This window comes from Zootoca vivipara, chromosome 16 (assembly GCF_965207765.1).
Source record: "Zootoca vivipara chromosome 16, rZooViv2.hap1.1, whole genome shotgun sequence".
Lineage (NCBI taxonomy): Eukaryota > Metazoa > Chordata > Lepidosauria > Squamata > Lacertidae > Zootoca > Zootoca vivipara.
Window position 1 is genome coordinate 14317859 of NC_142599.1, and position 12011 is coordinate 14329869.

At 44.5% G+C, this 12011-nt stretch overlaps 1 protein-coding gene across 1 annotated transcript; it reads left to right on the forward strand.

The window, feature by feature from the left end:
* The first annotated feature begins 301 nt into the window (after window positions 1–301).
* ESS2 (ess-2 spliceosome associated protein) lies at window positions 302–11768 on the forward strand. The gene is made up of 10 exons (XM_035099148.3): window positions 302–590; window positions 2593–2761; window positions 3848–3943; window positions 4262–4431; window positions 4884–5004; window positions 5448–5581; window positions 7090–7192; window positions 7756–7865; window positions 9147–9262; window positions 9742–11768. Exons 1-10 carry the CDS (start codon window positions 441–443, stop codon window positions 10025–10027), a joined length of 1455 nt encoding a protein of 484 aa, XP_034955039.3. The 5' UTR covers window positions 302–440; the 3' UTR covers window positions 10028–11768.
* The last annotated feature ends 243 nt before the right edge of the window (window positions 11769–12011 follow it).

Sequence of the window (12011 nt, forward strand, 5' to 3'; positions counted from 1 at the left end):
TGGAGGGCTACATTCGATCCCAATTGGACTCCAAGTGGCGCCAATGGAAGAGATACTACGCCAACCCTGCAATGTAGACCAGCTGAACAAAACCGAGCCGCACCTTGGCTTCCAAACAGACCCGGAAGCTGCAGCTGTTTGGTAACACCTCTATGGTGACGGATGGAGCGAGGCGTGGTTTCCTGACTAGGCCATTTCCCCCTCATAGAGACTACAAATCCCGAAGGCCTTTGCGGTTCCCCACGCCCTTTCCCGTGGGGGGGGGAGGAAAAAATGGGTGGGATCTAGCCGCTCCACTTCCGGGCGTCGGTGTCGCTGTTGCCGGAAGCGGAGGTGCGTCCCCCCGTCCGGGCCTCTACGTACGGCCGGAGGACCCCCGGGCGCGTTGCTAAGGGCGACCGAGGTGCCGTTGCTGGGATTTTCTGGGCCTGCCAGGAGAGATGGGCGAGCCGGGCCCTGCCGCCGCCGCCTCGGCCAGAGCGCTGGTGCCGGTCCCGGCCGAGGCGGGTGCCGTGGCTGTGGTGAAGGAGGCGGCCCAGGAGGCCCCCAAGAGCAGCAAGAGGGTCCTGGACGAGGAGAGCTACATCCAGGCGAGCGAGGGGAATGGGAGCGGGGTGGGGGGCCTGGCGGGGTGGGGGGTCCGGTGACAGCGGGGGGGGGGGCGTCTGGCGGGGCCTTTCCTCATATTGGGTGTTTGGAGAGACAATGTGGTGGTGTGCGGGGTATTGTTTATTTATTTAGAAAACTTTTTTGTAGGGTGAGCTATTGGGTTGTTTATATTTTTATTATGTATTTTGTGGTTTTATATCTTGATTTTATTCTGTGAACTGCCCTGAGACCCCTGGGTGTAGGGCAGTACATATAAATTCAATAAATAAATTATTAATATTATTATTATTGTCTAGTTTGTTTATGAAGATATTTGCTCAGTGTAAGTTGCTTGGGCCTGATGATGATGATGGTAGCAATAACAAACTTTTTATAAAAGAATGGAAATGGTTTGTTGAATATTAACAGACAAATTGTAAACAGATAGGAACATTGGCAGGATTATTGTAATAACCTGCAGTTTCATAAGAGTATATATTTAAAGTCGATGAATAAATGAGCAAAGTAAGTTAATATGGATATGCAGGAGATATTAAAAATAAATCTAAGGCAATGTTAAAATGATTGTGAAGTTGGTGAAATGTATAAACTCAAAGTACAAATAAAACTAAAAAATAATAATAAACAATGATGACCAAATAAATAAATAAAATTTGTTGACTCGGGGGGGGGGGGAACCATAACAAAAAACAGTGGTTATGAGTAGAACTAGGACCAGAGAGACCTGGATTTGAATCCCTCCTCGGGCATGCAATTCACTGGAAGGCAGTCCCAGTAAGCCCACAACTTGTGGACGTTGAACTTGTGACGCATCCAGCTCTACATGCTTGGCAGGAAAATTAGAAAGGGGGCTGGACGGGGAGACTCGCAGTCCCACCCACTATTGCCACTCCATGTGTTTTGACTGTATGCGGTTTTGACCATTGGAGAGATGCCCTGAACATAACCCCTGTGTAAGTTGCAGGCCTACTCTCTCTCTGTGTGTGTGCCTTATATTCCCCTCCTGCCAACCTACATCACAGGGTTGTTGTTATTATGCTTACTGTATTTATATCCCACCCGTTAACTGAAGATCCCTGTGGGTTTTTTGTTTTCGCAACAACACAATGGCGTGGGGAAGCAGTTTGGGCAAGGGTGGGTTGGGCAGGTCCTTGGCGGGATGTTTAATGTATTGAAAATAAATAAAATAAATACATACACTAGAGCAGTGCTCCCCAACCTTTTTATCGCCGCGGACCAGTCGACGTTTGATAATTTTACCGCGGCCTGCTGAGGGGGGGACGGGACGTTGATTGTTTATATTTTATTTAGATTGTTTTGATTTAATCATTTTAATTTAATTGTATTTAAATGTTCCTTGGGCGGCCCGGTACCAATTGATCCACGGACTGGGACCGGTCCGTGGCCCGGGGATTGAGGACCACTGCACTAGAGGGCGATAAGGAAGGCAGCATTGCAGAGCGATCGACAGATGTTGCACTTGGACCTTCAGGTCTTGGCTTGCTTTAGAAGCAATATCCTGCACATATTTCTTTAGAAGATAAATAAGTAAATGTGGGTGCTGCCAATAGACAGACCTTATAAGGTCATAAGTGTGTTCATCATGATGGCTGTTTTCTATCTCTACTGGTGACGGCTGTTACATTAATTTAGGCCAGCTGAGTTTTGGATCAAAACCTTTGTTTTCTTGGGGTGCAAAACAAGGCATTTATTTATTTATCATGTATTTTATTTATCTATTGAATTTATATGTCGCCCTATACCTGCAGGTTTCACGGTGGTTTCTCGGGTATCTTGTAAGATGGAATACATTGCTAAGGCACACGCGTTGAAGGTTTGACAGGCCTGGGCCAGCAAGCCGCTTTACTTAAGCTAAATTTCTGAGGAATCCGCCATGCAGACCACAAAATTATATTATGTGTTCCTTTAATTTTTTTTATTTTCCTCCTACCCTGAAACATTGTTAATTTGGTGTTTTAACAGAGTCTGGAGAAAATCATCCAAAGGGATTTTTTCCCTGACGTTGAGAAATTGCGTGCTCAGAAGGACTATCTAGATGCTGAAGAAAGTGGTGATTTGGAGAAAATGAGACAGATAGCCATCAAATTTGGCTCTTCCTTGGGGAGAACTTCCAAAGACACCCCTGCACCATGTAAGAATTTATTTGGACCCTTGGATTATTGGTGTTTATCATAGAGTTTTGGACATATTCCTTTGTCATTTTGGGGGTGTTTTTATGATTTGCAAAGAATACCCAGTAGAGCAATTTTATACGCATCACCGAAACCTACATATAATGCTGCTGGCGGGGCCAGAATACTATTTGGGGTTTTTTGGTTTTTTTTGCTGTTCATTTCAATCTTCTCTGTTTCTTGAAAGAGCTAGAGGCAGCATTTATGGAACCTTTGGCCCTACAAGTGTTGCTGATCTGCAGCTCCCATCAGCAAGTGTGGCCAGGAGTGATGGGATTTGTAGTTTAGCAACATCTGGTGGGCCACTAAAAGACCTAAGGCATTTTTATTAGGAATCATGACATCAGAAACCAAGAATAAAATTAGACCATTATTCATGTATTCAACAACTGCAGCAAGGAAATTGGAAAAGCAATACCATCCCTTCAAAGACTGAATGGCAAGCCAAATTAATAGAGTATTTACAGCTGGCAAGGAAAACTGGGACAGTGAGAGGAAGCGCAACACAAGATGTTAATAAGGAATGGATAATAATTAAGGAATATCTCAAAGGGTACAATAATAATAAATGTTTCCTGGCAGATATCGAATGAGTCTTGTGATATAAGGAAGTGTTAGAAAAAGTTTAAACTAAGATATAGAAAAATATTAATAAGAAACTGTGTAATTTTTTTTGAATGCAATTAGTACAGTGGGGTTAGTCGGAAGTTTCTTTTACTATTTTTAATTCTATATGTACTGTAATTAAGGTCTTTTTTCTTATAAAATGTTTGTACTGTATATTTGTTTTATGTGTATTTTAAGATATCTTCTTGTTTAATAAAGTTTATTTTAAAAAATTCTGGTGGGCCAAAGGTTCCCTACACGTGATATATGATATCCCTCTTTTATCCTGCTAGGTAATTAGGTGGATGGGGGTTGTGTTAATCAAGTACACACTCTGTACTTTGTGGTTCAGTGGTTATTTGAACCGGAGCCTTGTCTGTGCTGGCTCTCGGAACAATACATTCCTAAATCATTGCTTTTTCAAAACCCCTTTTGAACAGATGTTACTCCAGCCACGTTTGAAACACCCGAGGTTCATCCCGGTGATCCCTCCACATTGAATAAGCCCAAGCTCCCAGTCAAAACTACGGAGGAAGGTAAGAAATTCTCATTTTGCTTGTTTGGGTTCTATATGTTGTTGTTTGGTTTCAGGGCTGAGAAGGATGCGAAACAATTCCTTCAGGCATCCCTAGTATTAAAAATTGGGTGGGGCTGCAGTTTGGTGAAATAGGTGCACCTGGTTTATACGCAAAAATATCTCAGGTTCAATCCCTGCCATCTCTAGTTGTATTGTGTCGTAGCTTCTGGTATCCTCATTGGTGCCTTGCTTAAAGGCATGGGGAAATCCATCCTTTGAAGGACTGAGGCAGGACTTCAAAGTCTTATCTGTGTTTGCTTTCCCCTCTTTCCTACAGGTGAAACGGAGGAAGAAGAGAGCAAAGATGCTCTGCCCAGCCTGGACAGCTTCTTGGCGAAACACACCAGCGAGGATAATGCTTCCTTTGAGCAGATCATGGACGTGGCAGAAGAGAAGGAGAGAGCCAGGCATTCGTGGCTCTACGATGCAGAAGAGGAATTTGCCCAGGTGCAGGAAAGAGCTTTGTGTATCTCCATTATTTAAATAGCTCCATATAGGAGACTGGTAAAAGAGGACTACCAACTCAGCCCTCCCTTAAGACCTTTAGATTGCGTTCTCTTCTGAAATTATCACCTATGGTCCTGAAGCATATGCAGCAAACTCACTCTAGCCAAGCAATCTGGTCATGGTCAAGTGGTTGGGGCCTGTAGATGAACCGATATGTGCCATACACACAGTCTTGATTTCTAGTGGGGGGAAATGGGGTTGAGCCCCGTTTCGACACCAAGCGATACACAAATTAATAAAGTAAGGCATGCATTCTCCACACTGAAAAGTAAGATACTACAGTAATTATATACTCCCCAAGTAAATTGCAGGCCCACTTAATTTGCACCTCTTCACTCTTATGTACTACCATTTGTGCCCATCACTGAAGATCTTTGTCAAATCTGTTTCAGCGGCACCAGGAGCAGCTGGCACTTCCGTCAGCAGAAGAGCAGCAGGCCCTGGCGAATGGGAAAGCTGGGGTGGAGACATGGGAGTACAAGGCTAAGAATTCCCTCATGTATTACCCACCAGGTGAGATCAGTGATGTCGCAAGAGTCTCCAGCAAATGGAGACAGCCAAATGGACCGATAGCTGTATGTGTTGTATGTGCGCCACACACACACGCCGGACAGGATTCGCTGCAGCTTCTTCCCTGTGTGTCTTCTCATCTTTCAGTACCTTTTCAGAATTAATAATTTTGTTGGGCCTAATTGGTCATTGCTGCCTTTGAGGTGCTCCTTCTGAGTTCTAATATTATGGGGTGAGGGGGAGTATAATGATTCATTCCCTACACCATTGAGAGTTGAGCATGAAAGTGTAATTGTGAGAAAACTCATTCTCTGTTATTCTATTTGAGTTTTCATTCTTAACTTACGGGAGTACATTTTTCTTTTAAAAATTGCAAATGGCAAGACTTTTGTTTACAGCTTTGATATCAGGCCTCCGGTCTGATGCTAATGTTCTGCCGTTTCCAGGTGTTCCCGAAGAGGAGAATATGTTTAAAAAGCCACGGGAAGTTGTCCACAGAAACACCCGTTTCCTGAAGGATCCGTTCAGCCAAGCCTTGAGCAAATCCCAGCTCCAACAGGCAGCAGCCCTCAACGCTCAGGTTGGAGAGCTGATTTAACTTTCCCACATCTTCTTTATTTGAAATTGGTGTATTTCCACGTTACCTCTACTTAACAGATGGATACATATAAAATTATATATTCCACCCCAACCCCCATACATGCAGCTGAGAGAAAATTCTATCCTTACTAGCTTTAAGCAGTGCATCTTTAAAGTCCTTCAATTGATTAAATGCAATTTTAAATAGGAAAGAGAAGGCTGGTGAGTTCCAGTGGAGAGAGCCTCTTGCAGAAGACTTTGCACTCCTCTGTTTATATTGGCTGTCAGTGGTTGAATTTGCATTTTGCACAAAACCATGGTGAATGAACAGGAGGGAACCACAGCAAGCCATGGATGCAAAGACCTTTGCTCCTTGTTCAGCTGTGAGCATGACTTTGGAACCTTTTACTCCTCCCCTGTTAATCATGGCTTGTCATATCACCCAGACAGGGGAACATGATCAGTTGCAAAACAAGCCAACGTCAGATGTGGGTGTTGAAGGTGGCTTGATTACCTTCAACTATTGTATTTAATGCATTTCTATACTGCTCAATTGTTGGCCTTTGTCAGCGATGTACATAAAAATTAACCATGCAGAGAGTAAATCGATAAAAATCGTAAAACCAACCAGAAACACAAACACTACCTTTTAATGCCTGCTTGAATAAGAAAGCCTCTGTCGTGCATCTTAAGTTCAGCAAGGAGGACACCTGTCTAATTCAGTTTGGAGGGAGTTGCAAGGCTTATGAGCCGAGCAGTTCAGCCACAGGGGACCTCCAGCTGAGACTCCCCCAAGGATTTTAGTGATTAGGCAGGGATAAAAAGGATCAGTCTGTTCTTAACATATCCTGGACTAAGTTGCTGAAGGGCCTTGTAAATGAATGCAGGAACCTCAAATCTGGCTCAGAAACATTAAACCACAATTCCATGTCTGGATGACAGAAAAAGCTAGGCTTAAGTAAAACCTATGAGTAAAAGCTTTTGAAGTCCCTCTGCCAGCCATCGAGAGGGGGAGTGTGTGATCCGAAGGATTGTTGTGGATCTTCCTTGCTTATGTGCAGCATGCTAAATCTTGGTTTAGCATCACGTGCAAATATGACCAGTGAATATATGGCCAAAGAATATAAAATAATCAAATGATCAAGTATCAGTTTAAGACAAAAAAAGCAGATTTTTCTGAAGGTGGGGAGAGGAGCCTGATGCATGATCTGCCTTAGAGGAGTTAAAGAGTGAGAGCCTATGTACTAGATCAGATGTTTTGGAACTACAACTCCCATGATCCCTGACCACTGGCCCTGTTAGCTAGGGATCATGGAAGTTGTAGTTCCAAAACATCTGGAGAGCCAAGGTTGCCTATGCCTGTACTAGATGGTTCAGGATTAAGTAGTATAAATACAGTATTTAAAATAATTTTAAAAAAAGATTATTAAGTGTTAAGCAAGCTTTTTGAATCTCTGTAAGCCATTGTTACCAAACTTTTCTTTTTCTTTTTTCCTTTGAAAAATCTAGTACAAGCAGGGTAAAGTCGGTCCTGATGGGAAGGAGCTCATACCCCAGGAATCTCCAAAGGTCAATGGATATGGATTTGTGCCCACGCCCTCCCCAGCTCCCGGTAAGAAGAGGCGGGTGGGGAATTCTGAGAATTGTGTTGTAGAAAAATAAATTAGCTTGCAGTTAGACAAGGCAAAACTGATACTTTATTAGCAAATGTGACTGAATGCTTAGCCCCCTGAGTCCACAAAACCTTGTTCATTGGGAAAGGGCAGTTTCAGCCACAGGAGCTAATTCTGCAGGGTTATGGGGAAGAAAGCATAGCTTTCTAACAGGCTGAAGTAAGGGGGTGGCTCATGGAGTGAATAATTACATTGTGATTCCTGGCATTGGCTAGTAATACTGAACACATAGTGGAGAGAGTGTTTGTGGGCCGTCAGCTGAGGTATGGAGAGGAGAGGGTGCCTGTCCCTTTAACTCTTTATTACTGACCCGCTTAACTAGGGTCAGGCTGCATAGCGATTGAGGAATCACAATCCCCCCCCCTCCTTGCAAAAGGTAGGTCTTGTGGATTTCATTGAAGGCCACCACAACCACAGTTCAAGCTATAACTGGCAATATTCAAGCAAAGAGCCTGCCATCAGTCTATCTCATTAGACTTAACTTGTGAAACTCTATTCATAGGTGTGAACGACTCCCCTCTTATGACGTGGGGTGAGATTGAAAGCACCCCTTTGAGGTTAGAAGGCTCAGACACACCGTATGTAGACAGGACCCCTGGACCAGCCTTCAAGGTAATTAAAGGGCCAACGCAGGAAATCGAGATTCTTAGAACATTGTCTGGTGTACAAACTGGGTGGAGCCTGGCTGCACAAATGAGGTTGTGGCTTTCGACTGGGGTGGGGGTGGGGGAGTCAGAAACATCTGTTCTAGTCTTGGGCATACTAAAGCCCAGAGCTGACTTGCTCTGTGTGCGCAACCTAAGTACACCAGTAGCCAGCGGGAACAAAGTGACAAAGCCAGCGGGGAATTAACTTGTGGGTCTTCTCCTGCTGCCCACTTCCTATGGTGTAGGTAAGGGAATCTTGGCGCCTGGTGTTTCTTTTCCCTATTTCAATCTCATCACCCCCTGCAGAGTCACCTGGGCCCAAAGGCTTTAGAGCTCTTCTGCTGCCTTTGCAGTACATCTGCATTTGCTGTGATAAATGGGTAAAAAGGTGAAGAAGAAATGTGTGTCTCCTAGCAGTCAAAATTGCATGCAGTGGGAAAGCATTGATGGGCGGCAGTTATTATTAAAGCTATCGAGCACATGCAAGTTTAGAGATTAGTGTCTCGTCTTTGCACTTGATGTGTCTTTTCTGTAAACCCCCCCCCCCAAAAAAAAACCCACCAGTATACTTCTTGCAAAAGCGAACCAACTCTAAGAAGGTGGCTCAGATAGAGGGTGTTTCAGTTTTACACTCTTGGGAGTCAGCTGGGTATTTTCGCAGTTAAGTGAGAAGGGTTGTGTGTGCAGCTTTCTGTTTCTGCTTCAGGGCGACATATTAAGTTCTCTCACCACCACGTACCTGCCCAGTTGCCTGGGAGGTAGGTCAGGCTGAGAGATTGTGACCAACCTCACAACTTTGTCTCATACCTGCAATTATAACGCTGATCTCTCTGAACCAAACCATTACTCTAGCCCAGGGGTAGCTCACATGATGCCCTCTGGATGGTGGACTCCAACTCCCATAAGTCCTAAACAGCAAAACTCAGTAGTTGAGGAGGATGGGAGTTGTAGTCAGGCAACATCTAGAGAGCCATAGGTTCCCCTACCCCAGCCCTATGCTCTAAAGTCTCTTCCAGCCCTAGTTTGAGTAGCGCTGTTGAAGAGTTTGGAGCACAAGGTGTAGAGCTTCTGTGTTTGCCCTGGAAATGTTCGATGCAGGGATGGGAGGTGGAATCCAATAATATCCACAGGTTCCCCACCTCTGGCTACATCGCTTTCATAGCAAAAAAGCACAAGTGAGCAATGAACCTATGGCTGGAAAGATGAGTTTCTTGTGTGGCACCGGTAACCCCTGGTCTTTTCCCAGATCCTGGAGCCTGGTCGCAGAGAGAGGCTAGGGCTTAAGATGGCCAACGAGGCAGCTGCTAAGAACCGAGCAAAAAAGCAGGAAGCTTTAAGAAGAGTCACAGAGAACCTCGCCAGGTGAGACTTTGCTAAAATCAGGGGGCCTCTTTTCCAAAAATCTAACTGTAGCATGCAAGAGGAAAAACAAACTGTGGGGAGAACAGGAAGACTTGGCATTTTTAGAGCGCCTAAATTTTGGCTGTTGATTTTTAGAAGCAAAGAAATTCGATGTCTTAGCTTAGTGGTAGATATTGAATGCTCTGCTTCATCTGTTCTTCAGGTACCTTTTTGGTAGCCAGGCTATGTCTGGGAAGTAAACAATCCTCTTTTCTGGGTACTGTGTGAATTGTAGCTCTGTGAGGGGAATAGGGGGTCTCCTAACAACTCTCAGCAGCCTCGGGAGGAAGCCATGACTGTTTAAAGCGGTGCCATGATGCTTTTACATGGATATTGCAGATAGAGCCTTACTTGGTCACAACCAACCAATGCACGTCGTCTCTTATCTAACATTACTATTATTTTCCTTTTAAAAACCCATGTGTTTCTTCTCCTTCTAGTCTTACTCCCAAAGGACTAAACCCAGCGATGTCACCAGCCATGCAACGCTTAGTCAACAGGACTGCCAGCAAATTCACAGACAAGGCCCTCCGAGCCAGCTACACCCCATCCCCTGCACACCTGAGCACACCTGGCTACAAGACCCCGGCTGGTGGGCCGCAGACACCCACAGTCACCCCAACTTCCAGGACAAAGTCTCAAACTCCAGGGACTCAGGACCCCACCTCAATCACGGACAATCTGCTGCAGCTACCTAAAAGGCGCAAAGCCTCGGACTTTTTCTGAGGAACGGCACCTCTCTTTCTCCTCTGCAGGGCCCTGCATAGCAGAGTATGTGGATATAGCTGACAAAATAGACGCAATAGCAACAAGAAGGGCTGCCCAGATTTTCGGGATTGCTTCTGCCCTCCAATCCTGTGTTGCTGCTGCACTTTTGTCGGCTGCAAGGAGTAGCAAATGTAGAAGGAAGCCTTTTTTGGCCAGGCATCAGGTTTGAGCTTTGTCACCTTCTGTGCTACATGAGCCCAGGAGCCAAGGAAAGAAAGACTGTACTGTATGTGACGCGAACCTTTCTAAAGCATTTTGGGCGGCTCTACAAAGGGGACCTTGTTGGTTGTGTTTAGGTGCCCCTGGTTCTGTCTGTACAGGCGTATATTTTTATTTATTGAACACAGAAAGCCTTTGGATAAAGACTCAACACAAATCTGAACTAGCGGGTATGCCTGCGGCTCTCAACATCACTGCTGGAGAAATTCTGATGAATATATGAGAGCCACTTTCCAGCTTTACATTATTCATCCAGGGAATGACTTTCAGGCTGCTTCTCAGTGACATGTGGCATTTTCTGCTTGGGAGGGCCAGAGCTTTTGCTCTCAGATGCCTACAGGAAGCCTGACTTTGGTTAGGGGATGTGTAAGTGTGATATCCCCCAAAGCTGGAAAAGGCTGGCTTTATTTTTTAAAAAATAGTAATTTATTTTTGTATATTTTGCTCTTCTACCAACAGTATCCAGAGCAGCATACAACACACTTGGTAAAGCATATAGTATATAATCAATAAAAAGTACATGTACAACTGAAGAACTATGTGTAAAAGTAATAAGAACAGGAAACAAATAAAAAAAGCCAACGGCAGCAGAGGTAAAACATATTGCAAGTTAAAACTGGGTGCAGTATTAGGCACTGTTAATACATTGAATCTTCAGGGAAATGTGCTTTCAGTTCTAGTGAAAGGCTCGCAAAGTGGGAGCCTGATTAATTTTGGGATTGGCAAAGTATTCCAGAGTCCGGCTATTGCTTGTAGCCTTCAAATGTCATTCGACTCCAGCCCCCAGCATCTTTGACCATTGGATATGCTGGCTGGGGCTGATGGAGTCTTAACAACATCTGGAAGGCCCCAGGTTGGCCATCCCTCTACTACAGGGAAGGCTTTCCAGGCAATGGAGTTCTGGTCTTAGAAATCCATTTAGTTAGTCTCTCTCGGAACCAATAAGTCAGTTGTGTGTTAGTGATTTCAGGTGTGCAGAGATGGGTGGCGCTTGGAATTCACTGCACCACTTGTCTATATCAGAAGAACATAAGGGCCAGCTGGATCAGGCCAGTGGTCTGTCTAGCCAGCATCCTGTTCTCACAGTGGCCACCCAGATGCCTTTGGGAAGCCTACAAACAGGGCACAGCACAAGAGCACCCTGGGTTTTTAGTAACTGGAATTCTAAAGCATTTCTGCTTCCACCTGTGGAGGAAGAGCATAGCCATCGTGTCTATTAGCCCTTGACAGCCCTCAATGAATTTGTCTACCATTCTAAAGTCATTTGTCGGTGGCCATCACTGCCATCACTTTCTCTTGTGGGAGTGAGTTCCATAGTTTAACTATGCACTGCGTGCAAAACTTTCTTTTATGTGTTGTGAATTTTCTAACTGTTGAGTTTCTTTGTCTTTTGAGTTCTAGTGCTATGAGAGAGGGAGAAAAACTCTTCTCTATCCATTTTTTCCATGCCGTGCATCGTTTTATAAACTTCGGTCATGTCGCCTCTTAACTTGCCTCTTTTCCTAAACTCAAAAGTCCTAAATGCTGCAACTTATCCAGAGGTTTAATGAAAGTTGCCATGACTATAGTGCAAGGGTTATCAGCACAGCACAGCAACATTCAAATCTCATTTTCCCCCTAGTTGTGTGAGCAGGTTTTTACTCTTGTAAAATAAAGCCACGCAAATATTAGTTAGTGTATTGTACATTAAATCATAATAGCAAGGTCAAGGGTATCTCTGATC